The 27,290-nt window shown below is 35.9% G+C and overlaps 1 protein-coding gene across 4 annotated transcripts in view; it reads right to left on the minus strand.

Moving 5' to 3' along the window:
* Positions 1-468: 468 nt before the first annotated feature.
* Positions 469-27,290, minus strand: part of OLFM3 (olfactomedin 3) — a 43,842-nt gene continuing 17,020 nt past the window's right edge. Inside the window, exons 1-6 of one of the 4 annotated variants that reach the window (XM_015869909.3) lie at positions 15,113-16,532; positions 11,104-11,250; positions 9,170-9,325; positions 5,380-5,599; positions 2,501-2,607; positions 469-1,815 (exon numbers count right to left, since the gene is read on the minus strand). In XM_015869909.3, coding sequence (XP_015725395.2) covers positions 1,138-1,815; positions 2,501-2,607; positions 5,380-5,599; positions 9,170-9,325; positions 11,104-11,250; positions 15,113-15,241 — 1,437 coding nt within the window. In that variant the 5' untranslated portion in view covers positions 15,242-16,532 and the 3' untranslated portion in view covers positions 469-1,137. Of the gene's footprint in view, positions 1,816-2,500; positions 2,608-5,379; positions 5,600-9,169; positions 9,326-11,103; positions 11,251-15,112; positions 16,533-27,290 lie in introns of those variants that run through there. The other 3 variants (XM_015869910.3, XM_015869911.3, XM_085512145.1) reach the window with 3 other exon arrangements.

Genomic DNA, 27,290 nt, shown 5'->3' on the forward strand with positions numbered 1-27,290 from the left:
TTCAAGTACATCTCTTATGTGACAGCCTAGCTAAATATAAAGGCTATTGTACTTATGAATATTAGTTCCTTTGCAGGTGTGCCTAAATATATAGCATCTTATTTTTTTCCTCAATGGAAACCTTGTCAACCTCCACTAGTTTCAAATGAGATAGAATGAGGCTTACGACACGTTTTTCCTCAAGATATTACCTCTGCCATCCAGTTTCTAACAAGATATTGTAGCAAGCCAAATAGCCAACATATTATTTGCTCTTACTGGAAAACAGCCCCAGTGCTAAGAGCTGTGCCTTAAAACGATTGGCATGAGTCTTCAATATTGCATATTTTTGAGTTAGCACCAATGGTGAGTAAAAAATGTTCCAAGCAAAGTTGAGAATGGGCATCATGCACCTGAAAAACTGAACCATCTTTCTAACAAATAACAACCTTTTCTGAGTTGCTACTGTCAACTGACCCATAACCAGAATTGCAATTAAGCTTCAATATATTTTATAAAAAATAGTACTTAGTTTACTTTCACATAAGTGAAGAGATACAATTGCACAATGGTGGTTACAATGGTAGAAATACATACTGTTGATAAAATGATTGCAAGAGATTTAAAAACATATTGTACAGCACCACATCTGAAATTGGGTGATGGCAGAATGAGTTGTACTCCGTGTCCAAGTAAAATTAAATTCCTAAATCTTTCTTCTAGAATAAATAAAAAACACAATGTGCAATATGTCTCACATTACCAAAATATTTCTTGGAGTTTAACAAGAGATTGAAAACAAAAATGAGGTAAAAAAAGACATTCATGCACTTAAGCCACCATTAGTCTCTGTCTCTAAAGTAAGGCAGATCATTATATTTTAAACTGTCTTTTGCCACTTCTGTAGAGTTTTTTTCACAACAAGGTCTGTCAGTACCTTGTGGAATTGTTAGTTACGATGCTTCTATTTCCAACAAGTTGTTTTTGACAGGTACAGCCATATTTGAAATGCATTGCGTGATAGAAAATGTTACTTTTCCTTGATGGAGAAAAGAAATGTAAAAGAAATGGAATGGAGAAAAGTGGATATTTTGGAATTTTTCACAAATGACGCTGTTTTGAGATGGGGTAGGTTAGGAAGGTAAAAGCGAAAGAGAATTATGTATCATCTTCAGTCTTAATGACGTGGAAAAGAGTGACATTAAACAGGACTTGGTGTCCATTATTCCAAGCATAGAGAGCTCTATCTCTTGCATTGTAGTCAAGCATGGATATATGAAAATACTGATTATGGAAAGGAATGTCTGTGTACTCATATGTGGAGGTTTTGGTGGAGTAAGAGTAGTAGACCTTGGCTCCCGTTAAGTGAGAGTTAGTAACATACAAGGTGCCACAGATCATGAAGGATTCTCCAGCACTTCTTTTGGGGTAGCCTGTACTCCAGCTCTTCAACACCTCCAGTGTGTCCTGGTTTAGCTGGCTGATAACGATGTTACCTGCATTCTGGTTGGTGGCATACACAGCCCATAGCCCGATTTCGTCTGCCATCAGGTCAATATCAGAAAAGCCACCCCAGGTGTAGGGATAGACATTGTGAAAGCCAGCATACTCGAGGCTACGCTGTGCAAGCACCCGCCCAGTATCAAAGCTGTATTTGATGATGATGTTGCTCTGGTACTTGTTGAAATAGAGGGAGCCATTGTAGACAACATGGTTGGTTCCTGCCCATTTGAATGGAAGATTGTATGTCCTTGATTCAGCCCCACTGACAAAGTCTGCAATTGATTTATATTCACGGACAATTTTATTATTAGTGTAACTGTCCATGTACCAGACCTGGAAAGAAAACAAAAGTTAGAAGTGAGTATCTGGAACACAGTTTGAGGCACATGACTGTGGTGTGACATGATGCATGTATGACAAAGAAGGAAAAAGGTTTTGGGTAAACAGCAGTCTGTCAAAGTACAATATTGTCCAAATTCCTGTTACAAAGTATGGAGAACTCCTGAATTTCCAAATCAAGATTTACTTGTGCAAGTGAACTCTTAGGATGACTGTTATATCTGGCCAGGCTGGGATCCTATTACAGATGCAAAAAATAACATAATATGTATTATGGCCAGTGGTCAGTATTCAGCTTATACAGAGCTTAATCCAGCAATTTTGTATTTTGGGGAGAGCTGTGCTTACGGGTGTTGTTGTCTGTATTAAATTACTTAGGTTTTTAAAGAAATGAGATGAATAAAATCTTAGGAGTAAATAAAATGTATGTTCACTTTGGATAGGTTTATGTCAACCCTGACACAGTGTAAGGAAATGGCACAAATGTGCTTTGCTAACATTTGCCTGTAGATATTTTTGCACACTTTTGGTCTCTTTCTGAAGATGTTTAGCAGTGGAAATGATGAAAGTAGAAGAAATATTTTGAGTGTAACCTCCCAGGGGAAAATTCTCTTTTTAAAGGTGAAAATAAAGCAAGTAAAACTCTAGAATGACACAGATATTCAGAGTCTTAACATACTCTGTTATTTTTCTCTGATGCCAATGGATCTGTCATCCAGGCTCCAAATCGGGTTCCAGATATCTTGACTGTAATGGGGCCTGTAATTTTCATCAATTTGCCACACGCTGAAATTAGAAAAGCAAATGCATTAATGCAAATAATTACACAACCCTCCTTGACATCAGACAGAGTAGTAGACCAACTGCTCAAAAGTAAATAGTGTCTCCAGGGAACTCAGGCTTAGGTTGAAGATGACTTGTCATCTACATTGTATTAACTTCTTTGAATTTAGCAGCATTATAAATATACCGAAACAAAGAGACAAAAGAAAATCTCAAAAACCCAAACAAAAAACAAATATTTTTTGTTTTGTGCTTTTTAGAGCATGTTTTCAATTTTCTGTGAAGAAAAATACAGCCTAGTAAGATATCTTCCCAGCTGACAGAAATAACATTTAATAATAAATGAAAAGACATAAAACCCAACTTATTTTTGCCTTCAGAAAGTTCAGTGAAAGGTTAGGGTTGATGAATGTTTCAGTTTTCCATTGATCAAGGTAACAACAAGGGGAAAGGTAAAGGGAAAAGTGAGACAATGGATCTTCTGCACAAAATGTACCACTGTGCACAAGTGCAGGCCCACAGCTGACTGCCCTGGGATTGTACAGACACAGCTGAGCTGGTACTATGGGTCTGGCTGAAACTAAGAAATTGAATGTGAGAATTATTCAGCAACTGTGGCTGTTTCATTTGGCTTCTAATCCATTCTATTGTGTTGTGTTAGACAGTCTAAGAGGAAATAATGAAAATCGATATGATCTTGGTTGTTGACCTTATTAATGAACCAAAAGGCTATATTTCAGGGGACATAAATAATAAACCCATTAGCAGCAAGATCCTGATGGAATTTGTGTGTTGACCAAGAGGCAGTGACGTGTATGTGTCTAAGTGAAGTAGCACCTTTAAAGAAAGGATGTTTCATGTGAAGGGGGAAAATATGACATGTCATTTCATTTCTTTTTTTAAAGTTGAAATTAAGTGTTTCACTATGATATTTGGTTGTGCTATGGTGTATAAGCCAATCTACTTAGGAAATGTGGAAAACAAATGTTACATAGGATTGAGAGTCATCTTATTCCGTTCAGGAGAAGGTTGCATCAAGCCTGGATTTTTCTACATTATGAAACTGGGAAGGAGTTTTTTCTGGCCAGATGTTTTTATCTAGAAATCCTTCTTTAATAAGTAAATGGTTGCACAGATCTTTATTAGGTAATGTTATGGAAACAAACTGAACAGGTGCTACTAGGGACGGGAGTGGAAAATAGCTATTAAACATGCAAGTTAGGTGATTATATTGTGAAATGCAACAAAGTCTGTTAAGGCTCAAGCTAGATCCTTTGTCACACTTTGGCCAGTCTGCCTTCTGCTGCTGCAGGCTTCTATCTGTCAGACTGGTATGGGCAATCACAGCTGGGTCATCTCTTGTGGTGTATATGGCTGGAACACACCGAACCAATCTTCAGGAGCTGTTCACAGTAAACTTAAGTCAAGCTGGTTTAAAACTACAATAAAGACTACACAGGAGTAGGCAAAAAAAAAAAAAAAAAAAAAAAAATTAGCATCACTATTATTAGTAGGAGAAAATAGAAGTCATTTAAGCATCTAAGCCCAATTAGTTAAGTCTTTTATCTATGGCTGCATTTGGAAAGCCGGCTTTCCTAAATTTTATTGCTGAGCATGCTGCTATGTATTGAGGGGTAAATAAGACTCTAAAAATATGTTTGACAAAGTCTTTCATGTGTTTTAGCCTATCATCACTGTACTATTTCTAATTTAAAATGAAGACATTGCAAATAAATAATTTAAGAGTGTAACCTAACCTAGATTTTTCTCATTCCATTGCCTCACAAAACTAACAGTACTGCCTATAAAGTTAATAATGTATTTTAAGCCACATATAGCCTTTGAAAATAGACATCTCATACCTGTTTACTGAGATACTGATCACAGGATTCTGTTTGATTTGTGTCCTTTCTTAACTTAGAAAGTATTTATTCTTTCTTAGGGGGATGGATGCTATAGCACCCAAGATTTCAGTAGCGATCCATTCAGGTATCTCAGGATGAATGGACAGTCTTTAGGGACGCATTTCTGTGTTATGGTTTTTCAAGTGGGTAGGTACTAGTTGCTCATATATAGGTAATAAAAGTTCAGGCTGAAGCTTAATAATACTTCAGATGTTTAGTTGTAGTAGCTGATACTGATCTGGTGCTGAGTTTTGGAGGTACTCAGCTTTGACTTTTTCTAACTAAAGCTATTACTTGAGTAATCGAGAGTCCCTGTTATTGTGTGGTGCTTTTGATAGACCATTGCTATATTTTTTAGTGAAGTCATGCTTTATTTCCCTTAGATACTTACTATGTTGTGTTGCAGATGAAAGAATGGCATAGCTATCCTAGTGTTAATACTACAGGTCTAAAGGCATTGCAGTTGGAGTGGCCTCTCAGATGTTATAGAAAAATTTGCATCATTATTATGTTGTTGACAATGCCAAACTGGTTCCACTCTACTTCCAACTTTAAAATAGGATTTCCTGTCTGAACATTTTAGGAAGAATCTTTGTAGCTCTTTGACCAGTTGTAAGGCTCCTAGATTTAAATTTGCTGGTTTTTTTTATAATCTTCCATTATAATTCCTTTTGTAAACAGTAAAACAGATGTTTAAGATATGTTAATACAAGCTTAGCAATTGTGCTGTCCTAATGGTGAGCTACTCTTGCAATTTATTAGGATAGCATGAATATGTTGCAGTCTTTGATCATGAAGGAAAACTTTCTACTGAGAAAAATTATAGATGGTCAACAGAGGGTTCAAATAATATGTGAAATTTGAAACTTACTGAGTTTCTTCATGCAGTCTCGAAGCCTTGTTTCTAAACTGAGCACCCGCTGGTGTAGTTCGTCATAGTCATAAGCACCAATTTCTTCCTGAATACCAGTGAGAACAGTAGACAGATTCCTAATTTCCTCCTTGAACTGGGTGATTAATTTGGCATCGGTTTTGTATTGCTCCAGAACTGGGATCAGTGGCAGGAGCTCATCCATCTTTTCTTTCAACTCCTGTTAAAGGCAAGCATATGTGTGTTAGAGCAGTTTAAGGGATTTCACTCCTTTCATTTCCCATTACATAATATTTATGCCTAATTATTATAATGACTTGAAATTGATTACTGATTATAGCTACAGATCTTTTTTTTTTTTTTCTTTTTTTAAATTAATTAATTTGTGGAAGCTTTAGAAACTTCAGAATTAATGGCAATAAGCAGTAGATAAAATGCATGAGAGAATAGTTTGTTTCAGCTGTGTTACATGATTACCTTTAAATGATCTGGACAAAAAATGTTGAAGGTCTGACTTTCCATCTAGAGGGTGTAAACTCCCAACTAACTGTATAATTCTTGAGAGTAGGTGATTGAACACATAGTGGCAGCCAAAGATATCATACCTGTTTTTATAGCAGATGAACTGTTAAATTCTATTTCACTCTTTAGAAACACTGAGTTGATTTCTTTAGTGTCTACTGAACCCTATTTAATTCTGATCTAGCCACAATCATATACATTTCTTTCTTCTGATGCAAAAAAATTCCATGGTTCTTAAACAGATTTGTTTTTGTCATCCAGCTATATCACTAGGTGTCTTTGAGCTTCCTCTATTGTTTTTTGCTGTGAAAATGTGTGCAGATCATTTTATTGCCATGTGCAGTCATTGTTATTTTGCCACTCCTATCCCTAAGTGTTTATTAAAGACGTAAGGCTTCAGTTTGGTCTCAGTCTTCACTGTCACATTCTTTTAGAATTTGTCTGGTTGCAACCTACAGTGCCTAATCATCCTTAGTTTTGTAATTATTTTTTAAAGATATAAATCTTAATCTGTATTAAATTAGATTGGTTCAGATTGTGGCTTTTTCTTTTTCTTTTTTTCTTTTCCTTTTCTTTTTTGCTTGGTTAGAAATCCTCAAAGAATCCTTGCAATCAGAATATTTTCTTTTATGAGAAGCATGCAGATTTGTCCTTGACGTATCAGTTGTACACAGATTTGCATATCTGTTTTTAATTTGTGAAAACAGCATAATGTCCATGAGCAAATTCTTAGAGAGATAGAGAATGGATGAGGACACCCAGGGAGGGGCTGTTGTGAAGGGATTAGAAAATGTAGTCCTGATGGATAGCTGGAGTGTAGGTGGCAGTTTAAAAGGGAAAGCAGAGGTTAACTAGATGGAAGCCTAGGCACAAGGAAGAGGGAGGTGCAGAAGCAAATGTGTTCAGAAGTTGGCATAACAACAAATACACAGAGATGCATGTGCACAGTTTTTTTAATCACTTGTATTATAGGTTGCAATAAACATGGTAAAATATCTACAAAAAATAAATAATTTGATGCCAAACAGAATGGTTTGCTATTAAGGAAATATGAAAGAAGTAGATGGGGTTGGCCATTACAGGTGCTTGAAAGTCCACCTCTGAGTTTTCACTTCTCAACCAGGTTTTAAATTCACTTGAGGTCTGCAGCCTCTATTCATCACTCAGCTACATTATCCATGTGGCATTAACAATTCATTTTATGTTAAAATTATAATTTGTTCAAAATAAAGACCTACATGCGGTGTTCAGAAGAGTATTTTGCACACGGGTCATCTTAATAGCTGGAAATTAGCATTTTAAATTCAAACATAGTAATAGTTGTAAATGAATTAATGAGAATCGAGTTTCCTTTTTTCTTTGACTTTATTTGTCAAAGGGTCTTCCAATTATGCTTTAATAGCTAAATTATTGAGTTCTACTGCAAAAACTATTTTTGCTTGATTGCTCTTAGTGAAAGCTCAGCTTTAGTCTACTTTATCTGTAAAACCGTAATAGTTATGGTTTTCTTGATGAGAGTGAGAGTGGGCTTTCTGGGAAGCAGAGCTTCAGAAGTTTAAGTTTTTATTTAATTTTGAGATAATGAAATTAGGCTTTGGTTCTGCGAAGCCATAAACAGTCACAAATCATGGGTAAACCATGTTGGAGATAAATGAAAAGATTGTAACTCAGCAAAATGTGTTTAAAGAGACACAGTGAATGCATGAATGATGATTTGACAGAAGTATGACCATATGCTAAAGTGTGACATGGATCAAGTTTGCATTCTTTGGCTATCAAAAATATGGAACCACGACAGTAGAACATCTTACTTCAGTAAATGATATAAAGATAATTTAGGTGTTTTCATTAATTAAATAAATAAAAAGGTGTCTTCTGACACTCCCTAACTGGTTTCTATGATAGTACAACAATTAAATTGTATCACAGTGTGAATGGGTGGCAGACACATCCTAGCATTGAGTGACTGCTGGTATGAGAGGTAATGCTATGTTAAGAATGAATTTCCTTGCCTCAGTTGAGATAAAGGACTGGAAATTTAGTAGATCAAATTTCAGAAAGGTAGCAGTGTGATGCTGACCTTTCAAATTATTCTATCATTTATATGCCTAGAAATCCGTTTTGTCCACTGACCAATAAAAATATTGAATGTTTAAAAGGTCAGTACTGCAGAAATCTAGTACCTGTGATATCAAGTGTCAGACAGTCAATTTAGATAGTTTGTTTCCAAGGAAGTTTACAACAGGAATGCAGAATACATAATGAATATATAATGATGTTACACAAACATGGTGGTGTTGTAGCAATGAGTAACAAAAGCAAAAAAGGCAGAGGCATTTCTTACTGCCTGAAAATGACTGGATGCGTGTGCTCAAACTCTAATATAAAGAATGATGAAAGAAAATATTAAATTTGGTAGTCAGACCATTAATGTAATAATTCCTGATATTACTAAGACCTGTTGGATATTCAATATATCTGAAAAAGAATTTATCTATGTAATTATTTACTTTAGCATTTATTAGAAAACAATAAGTCCATTTTGTTTCATGAACACTTACAATTATATATATGCTTGGTTAAAAATAGTTTAATCTGCAGAATGGTTTTTCTAGATTCTATCTTGCAGACCAGAAATATCAATTTATTAGCTTATTTCAAAGTATACAATGCTATTTTGTGAACCTCCTACTCAGGAAAAGATTGGCACTTTTTTTTTTTTTTTTGTCATTAATATTCCTTGGAAGTCTTTCTTTAATCACATGAATGTGACTGAGAATTATTGCCCTCCTCCCCTATCCCAAACTCAAAATAGCAAACCTTCAGACGTGAAATTAGATATAAGCCGTACAGGATAAAAATTACAGCAACTGATGTATTATATGCTTTCTTTTCTTCAGCTGCAGTAAATACCAGGTAACAGCAAAAAAATGCAGAACTCTCTACTTATTTGCTGTTAATTTCTTTAGATCTCCCCATTTATCAATGTATCTTCAATGAATAATAATTTTTCAGTATGACATGCACATTGGTACAGAAATAAAAGCAGGATTCGGTTTCTAGTGACATATATCTAATTTTTTAATAACTTCCTATTGTTGCTTCCTAGCACAGTTAACCTGAACAGAGCAAAAGATCGTCATAAAGGAAACTTTTTTTGCTTTGCTTTTTTAATTTTGCCCTCATACGAGCATTTCAAGCTGAGATCTTAGCAGTCCATGCATTGCTTCGAGCAGGCTTTCAAAGTTATTGTTAAAATAAAACCTACTTGAAAATGCTTTGTCATTAATGTCTTCCGATCATCTTCAATTTGCCGAAACTTGGCCTTCAGCCCTTTCATTTGTGTTTCCATTTTTAAAACATACTGGAAATCCCTCTGAGTCCGTAGATTTAAAACTTCAATAGACTGGGACATATTCTGAACCTGTTAAAGAAGAACACTCTCTAAATGTACTTTTTGTTGCTTTACTTTTTATTCCTGGTTAGGTAGTTAAATGTTAGGCAGTAAACTGTACTTATAGCAAAGCTTTAGCTGTGAGTCATTTATACCACTGTATAAGTTTTAAATTTCATAACATGACAGTACAAAGTTTGGGAAACAGGACTAACAGCAGACTAGCAGGAGTGAGATCTTAGAGCCATAAGGGATTTTGAGGAAGGGCTGGAGATCCTTTTAGCACCGGTTTTGATGGGCTGGAAAAATGCCGTTAATCACAGGAGTGTACTAATCTACTTTGTCCTCTGTGGTAGGTGTTGACTGTTCTTCATGGTGTTCTATGTACTGTGTGTTTTCTTCCAGACACTTGAAGAGAGACAGGACTAAAGCTTGGATAAGTTTGCTGAGTTATTATGAAGTGCATAATTTTTAGCTAGAAGGTCTTGATAGAGCAATTTAGTATAAGGAAAACATGAGATTGCCTAGATGTAAGCTGGGATGCGCTCGTAATTAAATTGGTGTTCTCTTATGATTTCATAAATGGGTATAAAGTTATAATGTTAGCCAATTGTTCTAACGGTAGAAAAACTTTTTTTTTTTAAATAGGTGAGAAGAAGTGAACGTATGGACAACTGTTGCATGTACGGCAAGTGACTTAGTAGCTATTGCTGGCATTTGCACTGTAGTAAAACAAGAACTTTCATCTAGAGTAAATTCTATATTTTTAAGAGCACTTATTAAGAAAGCAATGCTTTTGCCAGATTTAAAAGTAACATTTTTCAAATGCAGTTATTCTTTTTTAACAAGTATTCTGTCTCCTTCCCTGTTTGCAACTTGCCTCTGAGAAAGGGACTGTTAAGTTTTGAAATATTTCTAAAGCTACTTTGCTGCATGTCATGCTATGGATTTGGTCGAAACCTTAACATTAAGTATCCACTGAAGTTCACAGAGGTTTGTGGAGAGAAAATCTGCAGGATCTGGCATTACATTAACACTGGCATGATATTTTTTTTTAGCTAGAACTATACAGAAAAAATTCAATGTGTTAAAAGTATATATTTTTGTCTATGTTTTGCTTTCTGATGCTGCTGTTCAGCTATTCTATTTCATACTGTGAGGCTATATAATCACTATCAGCTTACCTATGCAGAGAATGCAGGACAATAGTTTGTGTTTTCATGGTTGCAGCATTTTTAAAAAAAAAAAAATTTTTTTTTTTTCTTTTTGGTACAAAATAACACTTCGCTAGTTTTAGTATAGAGTAAGTGAGGAAACAACTAAAAGCAACTTAGCATATTTCTCTTTTGTACTGTCTGCTTTGATCATGCTCTCCTGCCTGGATTTCGTTATTAGTTGATGAGAGGCAAGGAATGACCTTCAAAAGACATAATTGAAGCATAAGCTGTAGTTCAGACCCTCCAACAAGTAGGCAGTTTGAGATGGGATTTGTAACTTTCAAGACAGGACTGAGTTTCCCTGACTTTGCATAAGGAAAGCTTTTGGGAGGAATGAAGAACGGATTCAACTTCAGTTTGCTAGGTAAGTGGCTTGGGTTGGCAGAGGTGTGCTATAACAACAGCAGATAAATTTGGGTAAGCACTGAAAACGCTGATAGGGAACATACCCTGAAGAAGTAGTTTTGTTAGATAACGCTTTAGGACACAATTTTTATTGAACTTATACAGAAATAAGTAGATTTTTGTGGGAAATGTATTGACCACAAGGAGGAGTTAAGTTAGTAGGGAGTTAGTAAGTTAAGGACTTACCTTCTCTAGCAGCTGTCTAAGCTGTCTGCTCTTGGCATCTCTTGAACACAGGTTTTGTTCAGGTGCAACCACAGTACAAATACAGCGGCCATCAGGATCCTGGGCTGAGCTATAAACTTGCCACCCTTCTTTGGGGCTAATCTGAGTCTGTAACACACAACAGTAACAATGCAAATGAAGGGAACAGAACTGATTCTGTTGCTTGAAACAGTATCTATTTTGGTGTACTTTTGCAGTATATATTTGCAGTGAGGTTCCTCCTAGTCATTGCTTATTATTCTCTTGACTATTTATACTGGTGATTTTGAACAGATTTGTAATAGTTTTCCAGCAGTGTGATGCGAGCATTGTTTCCAGTGTGCATGAGAACAATTTCCTGCTTGGGATTCAGCACAAGCTGGTTGATTTAATTCTTTGCAGAGCAGTGTTATGGTTTTTCATTAACAGAGAACAAATATGTCCTTTCAGCCTGAATGACTTTTACTTTAGACTAATGGAAACAACAAAGACGGAAAAGAACAAATATAAAATCCCAAAGAGAGAGCACAGTATATGTGAGTCATGCAATAGGAAGATGGCTTGGAAATGGTTCTGGTTGGGGATTAGCAAGTTTGCTCTTAAAGATGCAGTGCAGAAAACTGTTCTCCATTGACTTCAACTATGCTTACACTAAAGGGAGAAGGCTTGCTGCAGGGCGGTGCTAAGAAGTGCCAGGTTAGTTTAGATGGAGGGAGGTGATGGCAGGTATGGCATAATGCAGTTAAGACACTGAACTGTGCTTCATTTCCAGAACAGTTCTGGAAATTCCTAGCATTCCTTTAAAAATGCTTTTAAAGCTTGCGTGGTACTTTGTGAGAGTGGTATCTGTCTGTTTAATGGGATTTATGGAAGTCTTTGAGTGTTGGAATGAGACTAAGTAACGCAATTAGATGACTGAACTCAGGTGAGAGAATAAAGACTAATGGACACCAGAAATATTTTTGTCTTTTTCCAATCTTTAATTTAAAATTAATATTACGCATCATTTTTTTCCTAATAATACAGTATTGACTGAATTTTATAGTACAATTGCTAAAGGATATCACTGAAATATTTCTGGACATAGTTGGATTCAATAACTAATTTTACTATAAAATTGCACTAATTGTCAGCATGGAGAGTGATTAGTAAAACCAGCAGGCTTCTATTGATGCATAGCTAGGAGTAAGTTGCATAACTTACTCACCTCAGAAGATGTGCAATGTCTCTGTAGCCTGAAATTAGTAGTGAAGATGATAGTGTTTGCTGAGAATTGGTTTAGTGTCAGAGGGCAAGCTTTTTTTCTTACAGCGACTCTGTGAGGCAGCCACTGAAGATAGCAGTGATCTCTTCTACTGTAGAATTTGGTGAAAATTTTGGAGTTGCATTGTTCCTCTGTTTTGCAAAGAAGAAGGTTTAACCTAGATGACTGTAAAAGGGGACAGCTAGACTTGTTTTAGAATTTGCTAGAAATTTTGCTAGAAAGGCATATCCAGTGCTAAATGGATATTCCACTTCTATGATGTACTTAATTTTTACAGCAAAAGGCCTTTAGTTTAACATGTTTACAAAACTAAGAATTGAACATACTGCTGGAGAGGTAATTTAATTTGGTTTTGAGCAGCTACTGAAAGTGCAGGCTGGACCAACTGAAGCTGGTAAACCTTGCAATGTGCAAGCACTGTTCACTCCACAAGTTTGTATGTTTCTGTGTATGTAGAATTGATGCCCAGCCAGTGTGGTCATGCAGGAGAAATCTTTTGTTGGAGTTCATTATCCTATAGCTTGTGATAAGTCCTATAGGATAGGAATACTCAGTAGGATTTTTGCGAAGGTATTTGATATCTATGTTAAAATCTATAATTAGATTTTACTGCATTCAGTTTACTACATCAGTGAATGAGTTCTGTACAGTGGAGAATGGATGAGGCAGCACTGTCATACACAGTCTGTAGTGAAGCAGTTATAGTCCACACCGTGTTGTCAATGGAACTTAATGGTTCTAATGATGTAATGTGTCTGGTTTGTCTAAGAAAAAAAAGTTGTTGATCAACTCTACCTATTCATGACTTGTTTAAAAATAATAATTCTCACAGGAAAAGACCTTCAGGCACAATATGAGTGTGCTGTGATGGAATACATGTGCAGAAATGAGTGCTGAGGTCACACCCTGAGTTTGGGCTGCAGTTCTTTCTGGTAGTCTGTATTTACCTCTATTTATGCCAGTATGGTTCCTTTGTTGTGTAGGGTGGGTGATACAGTCACAGAGAAAAAGGAGCATGTTTGGGTAGTTGTGCTTTGATTTTTTTTCCCCCTTTGTTATTTTTCTTCGCTTTGCTGTTTAAACCCTACCTGAAGCAGAAACCGCTGTGCCACCTGGGGGAAAATCTAGGCATCAAAACCTGAGAAGAGCTACTGAATCTACTATTCAGATACAGGGTTACTGCTGACAGGCCTTAGAAAACAAACGAGGAAGGAAATAAAAACTGGCAAACAGCAGCAATGATTATATATCATACTAGTTCTTGGAAATCTGGAGAAAACAGAGGCGTCTCTTACAAGCCTGTATTAATCTGTTGTGCTATGCAATCTCTTCACTTGGAAATTTTTACTTTTTTCACTTGCAATTGTAGAAATTCTTGTAGAAATGTTGTAGGAGCTTCCACTGTTACTAGCGGCAGAACAAATTGCAACACGTGCACTTCATATCATTGCTTAGATATAGGCAGTATTTGTCAGTTTGTCCTGTGTATTCAGTCCAGGGATGGAGGTACTGTTAGTGAGGAGGCCTGTTCCCCTGACACCACCTTGTTGTATGATTGTTCCAGTTGAGAGGAGAAGAAAAAGTTAGTGAAGATGAGGAGGTTTTCTTTTGGTTTCCTGACATTTCTGAGCTATATATATCCTAGAAGAATTACTTTTGGAGTACTGGGAACTTTATATCTTGTTTTATCATATTGCCACCTGTACTGTAGTTCACTGGAGATTAGTTACATTAAAAGAAAATAAAATGGAGTTTATCCTCATCTGTTCAGCTTTGTGCTGTTCTAAAACTTAACAGAATCTTATGGCATAATTAAGTTTAAAGTAGCTACATTTAAATCCTAAATGCAGTGACTTTCTGCAGTAATGCTTTTTCTGCATGCATATATTCAATTGAACATTGATTAATAAATACATCATTTTAATTTACAACTACAAAATTAAAGCCTGAGCATAGCAATCTTCTGTACAAATAGTGAACTTTACATATTACATAACACCCTGTTATATAAACATCTTATTGCAGTTAACATATAGTGGTTCACTAACATATGGAAAAACTGTTTCACTTCAGCTTATGAATACCAGTATGGAGTTCCCTATTGTCCAACTAAATGCTTACTTTTTATGGTTTTCATGAATAGCTAATCACAGGTTTTCTGTAGGTGGTCTTTAACAGATGCTGCTATATAAGAGCATCAGCCACACAAACTGCTATTTCTGTCATTTGTAACTTGCCTTTCTAATTTTCTGATTCCCAGCCTCTTAGTACCAATTCTGTTTTGTTTCTAACAGCTATTTGTTTGTTTGATTGTGCTCCAATAAGGAAAAATATATAGCAGTATTCAGACAAAAATTAACAAGGAATCTGATGCCTGAAATCTGTTTTCCTTAATAATGCACTACATTTTTCTGGAGCAGTAAACAAAGGAAAAATGTCTAGGCAAATAAAACGACACTGCTGTACTATTTTTAGCATTTCACCCTCAAGACGAAAACATCTTCTTCACAAGTAGATAAGAATGTTACTTGATAATCTTTTTTTTGTTCATAGTAAGACCGCAACATGCTCACCGATTTATGATGCCCAGAGAGTAGCATGCATTAAGCGATGATAGGAAGGTTAGTATTAAAAAGATTTACAAAGAGGCAACAGAGTAAAGCTTTTGCTAGCACTTAAATTCTAGTTCAGCATTAAGATGGCTTGCAACACAACACAGCTACTTACTAGAGTATCTGAAGTGGGTAGTCTGGTTGTATTTAGTCCTACCAGAGATGGGAGAGTTTGGGACATCCAGCTAGAGATCATTGCCATGGTACTAAGAACAGCACCAAGCTTCAGCAGTGGAGGACTCATTGCTGTGGAGCTAATGAGTTTTCATAGTGACTGATTATCATCCCGATGCAGGCTGGCAGTGAGAGGCGGGACTGCAGCACACAGCAGCTACAGCGTGAATGGAGAGCAAGGAACCCAGATTGAATTATCCATTTAAAAACTCAGATCCTTATTTGCTCTCACTAACAGATACTCTGTGACTATTTATTTACTGATTTTGACTACAATACTGTTGTCCACTTCATAACCTGTCCTCGTAATAGTCATTGCAGTTTTCAGTGGGAGATGGAATGAGTGAATTACCTCTATATAGGTGCTGGAAAATCCATTAGCACTTAATTGGTTTAGTCCCTGCAGAACTGTATGTATCCCTATCTGAAATTCAAAAGTATAGTCACAAAACCAAACAGAAATAATCCTCCATTACTCCTGTAGCAGAACTATGCTCAGGAATATTTCAAAATCTGATACAGGAACTATACACACCCCAGACAGAAGAATGGGGAGAGCTACCTACCCATGGAAACACAAAAGTATTCTCAGAAACCTTTCTGAATATTCCTTGATTTGTTGATCACACATAAATTACAAACATCAGTGACCTTATAATTTGAAAAGATTGTTACTGAGATAATTGTTTGTAAAAGAGTATTGAAGTAGTACATGTTCATATTGTTCAGTGTTTCTGTTAGTGCATGTGTTACTCTTGAGAATTATTGTGTTACAAGGCTGGCAGGCTCCATATGTCTCTATTGCCATTTGGGTAGGAACAGAAAACAAATGGTGGGTTGCTCACGTAACATTTGGAGGCTTCTTTTGGCTCTAATCCACTGTTCTGTAGTGCTGTAGAAAGATCTCCACAGTCAGTAGCAATTTATCTTTTTTAGAAATTTAATAAATGTGGGGGGAAAAAAGAGCAGAGAAAAGGAGTGCAGAAATTCTGCATCATTGTACTGTTGGGGCGGTTACAGGGTTATGGTTTTTGTTTGTTTGTAGTTGTTTGTGTGTTCTTAGAATTATTTTAAAAAGGAAGTAACACTGAACAAGGATTTATAATGCCAGTTATTATTAACGACAGAACTTGCTTGAAAATTTGTAGAGACAGAATGCTGTATTTGCTCCTAGAAGTAATCATGGATTTGGTGCGTTTCTGAATTTGGACCTTCAGCACAAATGAAACTCATCATGAATTTGAAAGGATTGCCTTTTTCTAAGAGTGCAATCACAAATGCATTTATTAAACTTACTATAGTCCTGCAAACACCCTTATTGACCCTCAGAGCTTGTGCACCAAATGTAGGCTGAACTTTCCAACATTCGTTTGGAATTACCTCCATGCTGTTATTTATCGAAAACATATGGAAAAGTAGTTTTTAGAAAAAGAAATAGAAAGCCACGCTGGAGACTGCCATGTAATTTTATAAGAGATCATCAAGCACAAAGATTCAGTAACAAAATATATGTTGAAATTCTCTGTATCCCCCAGTGTAATATTTTCTGGGAGTTACACAGTAAGGTGAGCTGCTTTAGATACTCAAAAAAACCACAGTTCATTGAAGAGGTACATTTGAAGTCTGAAAAAAATGAGTTTATGTGCTTTATACAAATGCTGCACAGAAAAATAGGATTTTTTTTTTTTTTTTTTTTGCTAGTTTCCCTAAATAATGACAGCACAAATCAGTTTAACCCCTAAACTGAAAACCTGCTGACTTGTGATTGAAGGCACTGCTCCTAGGTACATCTTTAAAGATAGTGTAGCAAGAGATGCTTCTCCAGGTTTCTTGGCTGATTCTACTTACAGATTACCATATAAGTGGTATCTGGATTCCCATGGTGCTGAAGTTAGATCTGCTGTAAGTGCATAAGGGCTTTAAAGCACATTTGCACTGCAGTGCAGTGACGCAATTGCAGACTGGAGAGAGAGATGTGAGTCTGCTAAAGCAAGTTAGCCTCGGGATTGATGTTAGGGTAGCTTACACTAGAGAGCTGTAAAAATGCCTTTCTAGGACCTTAAATATTTGGTGATTGTCTCCTATACTGCTGCAAATTGAGTGCTAAAACTCGGGTTTGTTCATACAAGCTATACCTTTCTCCTAGACATGTACTTTACTTGTGCAGTACAACATTCAGTGTACTCAACAGTGCCTCTATTTGTAAAACAACTGCTGCTTCAGTGTGAGGGAACTCATCTGTGGGAACTTTCTCTGAAAACATCTATTTGTTGAATGTTAGAAATGCTCTCTAGAATTCTATTTTATTTCTCTTTTCAGTACAGTTGTATAAATGCCTAGAACAAAACAAAACACCTTTCTGACAAGGATATAAAGCTCTGAAATCATTTTAGCTCTTTTTTGCCTTACATATTTTGGGAAATGAAAAAATAGCAGACAAATATCAGAAAGTCTCAGTGAGAAACGTACCCGAAATGATACATAAAAAGATCTTTTCAGAAAATGTGGAATAACTGAAGAGTTTTTCTCATCTTGATTGGAGATGGAAACAAAACTTACGACCTGTACTTCATATTTATAGAAAATAACTACATGTGCCATATTTTTATCTCATGTAGAAACATGCAAGTCTGTAACAACTTCAGTGCTTTCATCTAAGTTACTTGAATACAAGCTCTGTAATAGTCATGTATTGCATTATCAATTACTTGGAAAAGTAAGGACATTATACAAATACCACATTTTATTGTTATTAGAGAAGAAGTCTGAGGCTCTTTTAGTCTCTGATATTTAATTTACTTCAAGATTGTTGCATTTTCATTCAAATTATGTTTAATGTAAATAAGATCGCAACCCAACCTTTTTATCACAGCTGAGGTGTGATAAACTCGATACAATAAAAAGTAGTTACCATCAGTGTTAGAAATATCAACAAAGCAAATGTCCTGCAAGTTATCGATATGTGAATGCATGTAAATGTAAGAAAGAGAAAATAGAGAAGATCAGGAGTGGTCATTAGACCCTTGTCAGCTCAGAAGGGTGTGTTTAAAAACACAAACAAACAAAAACCCACGAAAAAGCTGTTTAATAACAATACGTTTTTGTTTGACACACCTCTGTCTTTGCAGTGTTAATTGTGAGTGGTAATAGGCAGATTCTTTGAGCAGATGGGGAAACAAGTGTTTTTCCAAGATAATATCCTCACCTCTGGCATTTCCCAGTCAGGCATCTCCACTGATTATTTGTGTCAAGTGAAGGCTTACTACAAGACTGCTCTATCCTTGTCCATGCTCTCAAGGTGACATTCTTTCTGACATGGCCTTCCATGCTCTCAAGGTGACATTCTTTGTGACGTGGCCTTGGTTATATGTTTGGAGATTTATTTATTTATTTTTTTTTAATTTTTATTTCTGGCTCCAGGATAACTCTTGCTCCCTTTGATTGAAGGAAGAAGTTCTTAGAGAGCAGTTTCAAGTAAGTGGGTATAGGTTGCAATATGAATTGCTGGAAATGAGGGGGAGGGTGAGCAGTGTGCGTTAGGAGATTTGGCAGTTAATAGAAAGAGTGGGCAAAAAGTGCAAGAAGGACTAGTTGAAGTGAAAATAAGTTGGGTTGCTGTTTGTTTTTTTTTTTCTGGTTGAATTCCTGCTATCTGAATTTTCATTAACATTTATAGCGTACTCAGAGCTTTCCCCTCAGATGTGCAATATATTAACAGTGCTGAAGGGAGAAAAAGAGTTCGGTGGAATCACCCTTTTCTCTTGATTTCTCTGGGTGATCTAGTTTATTCATGCTTACTTAAAGAACTTAAATAAATAAAAATACAAAGAGACATTTGCTTAGAGCATGATGAAAAATTGTGCTGAGAGTTTCCGTCTCAGCATAAGCTTTGGAGAACCTCAGGGTGCTTTCTTTTAATGTGAAGAGCCACAGAATAGGCCAGTGCAATGCCATATGCTCCTGTTCCTGGTCTTGCTCAGGTTTGAAATGATACTGCAATTTCCATGTACTTTTGTTAGGGGGCTGCATGTAAGGATTTACATATAATCCCCCCCTGTGATTAATCCTCATGCTTAATGCTTTTGATCACTTATAAGGGATATGAGGGAACAAACCTCAGTACTGTACACAGCTGACGTAGCTGGCTTTTGCTTAGGTTGAATTTTAAAAGAAACTTGGTTCTCAGGTGTTCAGAAGCTGAAATTCACTGTGAAGGTAGAGAATATAATCCTGGAGATGGTCTAGAGCCATGAAAATCAGTGCATTTGATTTGTTGTAGTTGAATAAAGTCAGTGTTTTGGGTGACACTGAATGCAACTGTGTGTCAGAAGACTGAGGTGAGGTATTTACTGAGAACAGCAGCCCATCTACACCCTGTGAAAGTGGTCAGTCTAACTGAACCATCTTGAGGTTGGGTAGCCAGCGCTTACAGGGAACTGGCCCTGTTTTCTGAAAGTCAAGGGTGAAGTGGCTTGAGGATCAAATGGCAAATACGTAAAGCTTTGGTAATCCTGTGACCCACAGGATTATCAACATTCAGAAAATGAGAACAGTTTAATGGTGAAGAAGGACAGATATAAAGAAGGAATAGATATTTATATCCAATATTATGGTAATTAAAAAATCATGTGTATGTTACAAGTTGTGGGTAAGGTACTATTCCAGTAAAGGTGGTCCGAGTTGCTGTTCTGCAATGTATGGGGTGTAACACAGAACTAATTACCACTATCTAGTTTGCCAAGGTTTATCTTTTCTGGCATTAAATATGTTAGTGACAACAAAATCATTTTTAAAGGCACCACGGGGTTGAACCATAAAAGTATAGACTACTAAGATGAAACTGAGGAAAAAAAAAAAAAAGATTTATCTTAACCAGTTTATCAAAGCAGTGGTGTTGAAGCAATTAAATAGCAATAGGAAAGTGTCATCATCCATCACTGTAAGCTATGGAAAGCAGTTTTAGATTTACAACTAGGATAAAATCATTTAAGCTCTCTGTAAGAGAAGATCGTGTGACAGAAATAGGAGAGGACAGAAGAAAATATTGCGAAGGTTGAGGGGGAAAGTGGGAATCTGAAGAAACTGCATTTCACGGACGCTTCTTTTTCTGACTTTTCATTTTTGATAGACTAGCAAATTATAATTTATTTTCTTATGAATATATCGCACAGTCTGCCACAAGTAAGAAGATGAGTGATTCTGGTGAGAGCCCACCTCAGTCAGTGCTTTGGTATGAAGATATTTTTATTTTCAGGCTAGATGAATGTCATTAGACTGTTTGCAAGAAGCAGGTGTTTTTACTTTAATGAAATGTCACGTAAGGGAACAAAAAAGGGTGAAAGTACAATCTCTAACTTGAAAATGTGCTTTCTCTGTGGAATCTTTTGCTGTTTGTTTCTTACGGGATTTCTTGCAGGTAGAGGAGGGAAGGGGTTACTGGAGCAAGGAAATCAGAGATATTGGTGCATTCCTTAAGTTAGCAGTCAGTAATAACAAGAAAAGTTGCACAATGCATAAACCATGACAGATAATTTTAAAGACATGGACTTTGTAAATAGAAGTAATAAAATCATCAACTAGCTGTAGCATCTTTCTCCTATTTCAGACTATTTAGGAAACAGTCTTTTGCAGATTTAAAATTTGCAAATGGTTTTTGCTCACTGTAGTCAACTAATCAGAATCAGTAATTGGCAAAATACAAATTGCACTATTTGCCCAAGAGACGCAACAATTTTTTGGCTTGGATAGATTACTTTATTAAGCTCTGCCACTGGACAATGAGATTTCTGACTCATTGATCAGTGTACTAAGAGATGAGTTATTATATAAGATGAGCCAAAGGGAAACTCAGTAGAGAAAGTTAGCAAAATGCATGTTTTTATGTCTGTAGTATGATGAACTAAGAATGTTCTATATCAGTAATAGCCAAATGCTCTTCAGCTCTGTAAAGTGGTTGGATGAGTGCAGTGCTGTTTTCTTGATGTCAGCAAGCTAAATACAATAAATGACTTCTTGATCCTCCCTCCTCAAAAGGAAAAAGGCTGTAGGTAGTTGGAAGTATATTAGTAATAGCATCTAGTGGTGCTGCAGTTCACCAGAGTGTAGCAGTATCTACCTTTGATGTACTTGTATTTAAAAATAAAGACTGAAGTACTGTTCTTAGTATCTGAAAATCTCAGAATAAGCAACCAATAAATAAATAAATGGACAATCTTCTTTAAAAGTTACTATCTGAACTGGTGGGTTAATTTTAAAAGTTTATTTTCTGATTTTATTTTCAGCAATTAGTTGATACTTTGTAAAATTATTTCTGCTATGCCAGTATTGTACCAGTTCATTAGAATAACTATTATGACTCTGAAACTGGCTTTACTGAGGACATTTTCTAGGAATCCAAGCAGGTGGTGTGCAAGGACTTAGATTAAGTGCCGAATCCATTTGTCAGAAAATGATCATATTGCTTATTAGTTGAGTTGCTGAAGCTAGAAGAAATAGTCAGGATGAAATAGTAGCAGAAGTTGCCACAGAAGCAATAACAATCTTCAAAAACAACTGTTTATTCAGTTTTCAGATTGTTCTTGATAATTTGAATTTGTAAATAAGCTCATGTTCCCAAGAAATCTTTGAATATACTTTTTCCCTAGTGGTGTCAAAGAGTGGGAGTAGTAAAAGACAATAGCTATCTTTGTGAACTCTGCCATGTTAATTATACTGTTATGGCTGTAGCCACAGTACTGCTATGATGTGGAAGCCCGAGCAATGCTAGCTGCTGTTATCTGTTTGCTGCTTAATCATGACTGTAGTGAGCTTCCAGTACTTTCTTTGAAGTGACAAATACAAGTAATTTACTTCAGCAGTGGTACTTGGAAAACAGGCTGCTTCAGAATTGTGGTATATATCTGCAAAGTAATCATCAGCAGAATCAGAAGGCAGACTGTCTTCTGTGACCCTGTGATGGATGTTGTTTCTTAATAGAAGATGCTGAGAAGCTGAGATCCCCTACTATGGAGCAAAGAGTAACTCAGTTTAGGTAATTTAGCAGAAGTTAGCGAAAAGATATTAATTTATGCTGTCTGAAGGACTAAACAGAATCCTTCAGAGCACTGTCATTCAGTGTGCCATTCAGCAGAATTTCACTGTGTTCAGACATTAAAAAATAAAATTTTGGCCTGAAAAAATGCATATATGATAGTCTACAAAGTCCTGGAGAGATGCATTCAGAGGCTATTCTCAAAATATCGGATTGTGATAGAGTTGCATTTTAAAAGGATAATCACTACATGATTGCTGTATATAGTGATATTTTTCATTACAGAACAGCTAAAACTAGTCTGCAGTAGGTGTCACCTCCATGATTTCATTTGAAAATGTCCCGTCATTTCTTTCCTCAACAGTATTCTCCAGCAGTGTGAAGTATGGGGGGAAAAAAATCCTCACTGAATAGTGTTAGTCACTTTGCAAAGAATACAGAATCTTAAGAACACAGAAAAGGACAAAGCTCAACCATTTGGAAATGCATTGAAAGGGAAGTACATTTTATTGATATTGGTTAAATGATTTCTACTATACAAACAAATGAAGACCGCATATCAAGCTGATAGACATGCATAGAAAAGTGGAATTTCAGGTGAAGAATAAATATAATTTGCAAGGATATACAGACCATTTTAAAAATGTGTAGTAATAAGTCTCTTAAGGATCAGTAAACAAAAAAAGTTGTGTTATATTGGAGACACAGAAGCAAATCTGTTCTATTTGAATTTCTTCCAGGCAAGGGGAACTGAAGGATCAAAGTAATGAGGGTAAATGCCATACACACAGGTGTGAAAATTGATAAGGAGTTACTGTTGTTAAAACAAAAGTAAAAGTGGCTTCAATAAAAACTACTTGAGAGTGTCAAAAACTAGTATGGGTGGAATACTAGCTTGTGTGTTGTGAGTTGTCAAGTGGTAGTTGGCCATAGAGAACGTGGCTAGAGATTTGTTTAAAAAAATCTGTCCATAAAGATTTTGTTAAATGAGTTTGCTATAAGAAGAAATATTTTGGAATGCTGCCTTTTACATGACTGTTGGTATGTTAAAGAAACAAGGCCCTGGGTCACAGATGACTTTCTGATCAGCAGAAAGTTTTTGAATCAGGTCGTTGCATGTATATCCAGTGGTTTATTAGTAATATGAATGGATATTCTGGGCTGAAAAACAAATTTGCCTTTCCAAGAGATTAGAATAAAAATGAGCTTAGACATTTCAGTTATTTTGAAAAATTGGTAGAGACTTGAAAAATACTTAGTTCAGGATGCTGGATGTAGCCATACTGAAAGTGCAAAAGTGAGCCTATGGGAATGGGTTAGAGCCTGGGAAAGCAGACCACAAAAATGCACTTGCTAGAAACATTCAAGCAATCTTGTTTCATCCTGAAATCTGAATGTTTGGCTGCTGGCAAAATGTTTGTAGTTAGTTTATTCTTAAGATACATATTTGAGCTGTTCAGAAGCTGAGTGCAGTGTGCTTTTTGATCCTTTAGAACTCATGGTTATGGTTTCTTAAGCAATATAAATTGCCAGATTCTTTCCTTAGAAAACTGTTTTCTCCATCTCTTATCACTAGATTTGTTAAATGATGTGATGACTTTGTACAGATTTTCAGTTTATTTTTTTCACATGGATGTAGAATGTTCCTGTAACACAGGTTGGTTTTCTTTCCTGAAGTTTGCTTTGTGCTTTAGAAGAACTGATTTTGGAATCAGATTCACAGATCTGGATCTCTCTTCAGATCTCTGGAAATTCAGACCTGACTCTAGATTTTGCATCTGCTTTAGGAAAGTGTAGACTTAGATTTGCTGAAGTCATCCTAGTATTAACTTAACTAGTAGTTCCTTGAGAAAAACTGTGTAACTAACTTTGCCTGAGTATTACTGATTTTGGACTGTGCAGTAAGTTTAGAACTGACAGAAAAACATAAAACAGCATCCCAGAGAGTTTCTTGATTACTTTCATTTCTCCTACAGATTCCCAAGTGTATACAATAAAATCTCATGGCTTTAGATCCCTTGAGATGATTGTCACTCCCAGAAACAAACAAAATATTTTGCGCTTGTATATATTTATTTTGAAATTGATATTGTAATGAAGGTCATTTGTCTGAGGCTATCCTATCTCAATGTATATATTTAACTCGAAATGTACAGGAAATGAAATGATGGCAAAAGAAAGAGTATTTTGAACTGATTTTAGTGGGTTAAAGTAGCATTTAATTCAGAAGATATTGTTCCTGTGTTACTGCAATTTTATGTTGTCCTAGACTCAATAAGGGTGCTAGGGCCAAATGAAACTGGTATGGGAGTGAAGTTTGGGAATCAAGAGCTTGAGGAGAAGAATCACAAGAATGGAAAAAATTTCTTTATTTGACTCAGAAGTGGGGTATTAGAAGTCAGAAGCATAAAGTATGCATTCAGAAGAGAGTGAATGGAGTCTTTAGTACAGCTTGCTTGGCAGTTGTGAGAATGTAATTATAATGGCCTTTTAGTAGGGTGAAAAATATCCAGTTTCCCCAAAGACCACTCTGGCTTAGCAATGTAGGCTTTCTGACTTCACAGTCTAATGCTTACTTCACAAGATGCTTCATTTCTCCTTATGTAGTTAATTGGAAACAACGCTGTTTCAAGGCATAAAATGAAAGTATTTCTTCATTAGATGAAACAATTTTTCAGGAGTCTTCTAAACAGAAGAGGAGATAAAACTGGACCTGCAGTCTACATGTGAAGAATTTCAAATTCTAAATATAACTGTAGATAAGATAATGGAACATATTACCCATCACTGAGACAGTTTGGAGAAAACTGGCTGAAATGACCACACAGACCCTTTAAAAACACAAGAGAAGCTGAAAGGACTGACATTTGCAAATATCTAAATTTTGGAAAAGAAAAGCATCCCTGAGGGAGAATATGGCTTATCAGATGTTGGAGGACAGATGATAAATTCCATATTACTTATAGCCATTAGTTATGCCAAGGGCATATAAACTGCAGTGCAACTATAGCATGGTATCCTGTTTTAAGTGTTACAAATGTAACTATTAGGATAAAAGCCTTCCAGTATTTTGTACAGGCAGTTGCATCAGTGCACAAAGTCAGTGTTTAGTAATTATGAATTGTCCAAGACGATTCGCAGTCTGTATTTCTGCTGTAATTTATTTGAGTTTGTGATACAGCCTACAATCTATGGTTAAAATTGGGGGTGGGTGGGGAGGAAGTGGGAAGGAAGAATATTACATAGGCAAAGATTTATGATATTAAAAGAACAACTAGGGAAGAAGAAGGGTATTATCCCAATAAAAACAGCATATTAAAATGAAAATAATTTTATATAGTAACAGAATAACCTGATATTTAATGGATAATTCTTTTCAACTAGAGTAAATCAAGGTAAAGAAATGAGAAGCAGTATGAGTATGTGAACTTATAGCAATCAGTGGAACATAATTACGGAAAGCCAAAGGAGGTAATTTTCTTTGTTCCTTATTATAGTGACCCTTTTAAGTATGATTTTCCCTCAATCTAGTATAGTATTCCCACTAGGTAAAATATTAACTGTCTACCAGAAGAAAATTACAGTAGTTGAACTTCCTCTTTCACACTGAGGGAGTATGAAACAGAAGAGTAAAGACTAAGGCTGACAGAATTCAAGAAACAGATGCTTTCTGGCTTCTGTTACAATGCATTGGGAATCTCAAGCTGTCCTGAGTTGGTTGAAAATGAATGCCTTGGCATGAAGAGATCTCTAGGCTATATAACGTGGCTTATTTGCTCACTGTCTTTGTGGTCCTTTGAGATGATTACTTGTTGGCACTGTAGGCTTCAGTCAGCTCTGATTTATCTTATGATGAGCATGTTCTCCTGGCAACGCCTAGATTTCAGTAGTGCAAGAGATGTATGGTCATATTAGTTTTTCTCCAGTCTTTTACTGGATAGATGTCAGTGGTTTCTGAAAAACAAACCTGTAATCTTTAGAAAATTGCAGTAAAAATGACAGGTTCTAGTGCTGAAATACAGTTCAGAAGGAGGAGTATATGTAACTCTTTCCTCCATGTTTCTTAGGAAGAGAGGTTGCATGTTACAGTGTACACTTGTGTACAGTGGTGCTTTTTGGTGGCTTTTTTTTCCATGCATACACTACTATCCAAATCTCATTCAGTTTTATTTGAACCATGTAGAAATTCAAATATTAATAAAATTTTCTATGAATAGTACTCAGTTAAACCTCTATTGCTCCAATGAGCAACTGGAGAAATTTTCTTGCCACAATTTTATTGTACTTCATGAGTGAAATTATGGCAGAAAGTCTGTCTTGAAATTGTAAGACAGCCTTTTAAAGAGTTCTGTAAAATATAAAAATTTCTAAAAATATCATTGTTATCACTTATTATATTGGTACTTCAGTATCAGGTGATCAAATTATCTTTAAAGATATGTATTCCTGTTTGGTTCCTGAACCTGAAGTACTGAAGTAAATCACTCTGATCACACATGTCCTGTCCTGCAGGAAAGTCACTGTTTTGTATTATGATTTAATTTTAAATAGAGTTTAAGATACGCTTTTTGTAGTTGCAGGAACAGGAACAAAGAAATTACTGAACTGGAAGTCCGCTAACTCCTAAAGGGAGCAGAGAATGCCAGCATTGTGTTTTCTGAATGAACTTCTTTAACTTCAGGTTACACAATTTATGCCACACTTACCACACACTGACTGTATTACTGTTTTTTCCTCTTTTCCATTACGCAGTTTTTCAGTGTTTCAGATCTTCTCATTCCAGCAGGTGTGTTCCCAATGCATAGTAGTAAGTTATGAGTGACAAATCAAACTCTTAAATGATAAATTCAGTGAAGTTATTTTAGAGACTTCAGAGCAAAAGGAAAGAACTGAATGACGTAAGTCTTTCTTCGTTTAAGGAAAAATTGTTTATTTCCAATTTAAGAAAATTGTTTTCTGACCTTTCCAGCATAAAGCAGACACAGGCAATCCATTTCAGCCCTATTTCTAGGATGACCCAGGGCTCAGAGTTTGTAAGAAAACGTGCTTTCATTTTTTATTTTTATTTTTTGGTAAAAATAGAAATACC

The sequence above is a fragment of the Coturnix japonica genome, chromosome 11 (genome assembly GCF_054131305.1).
Source record: "Coturnix japonica strain WE chromosome 11, WE-NBRP24, whole genome shotgun sequence".
Lineage (NCBI taxonomy): Eukaryota > Metazoa > Chordata > Aves > Galliformes > Phasianidae > Coturnix > Coturnix japonica.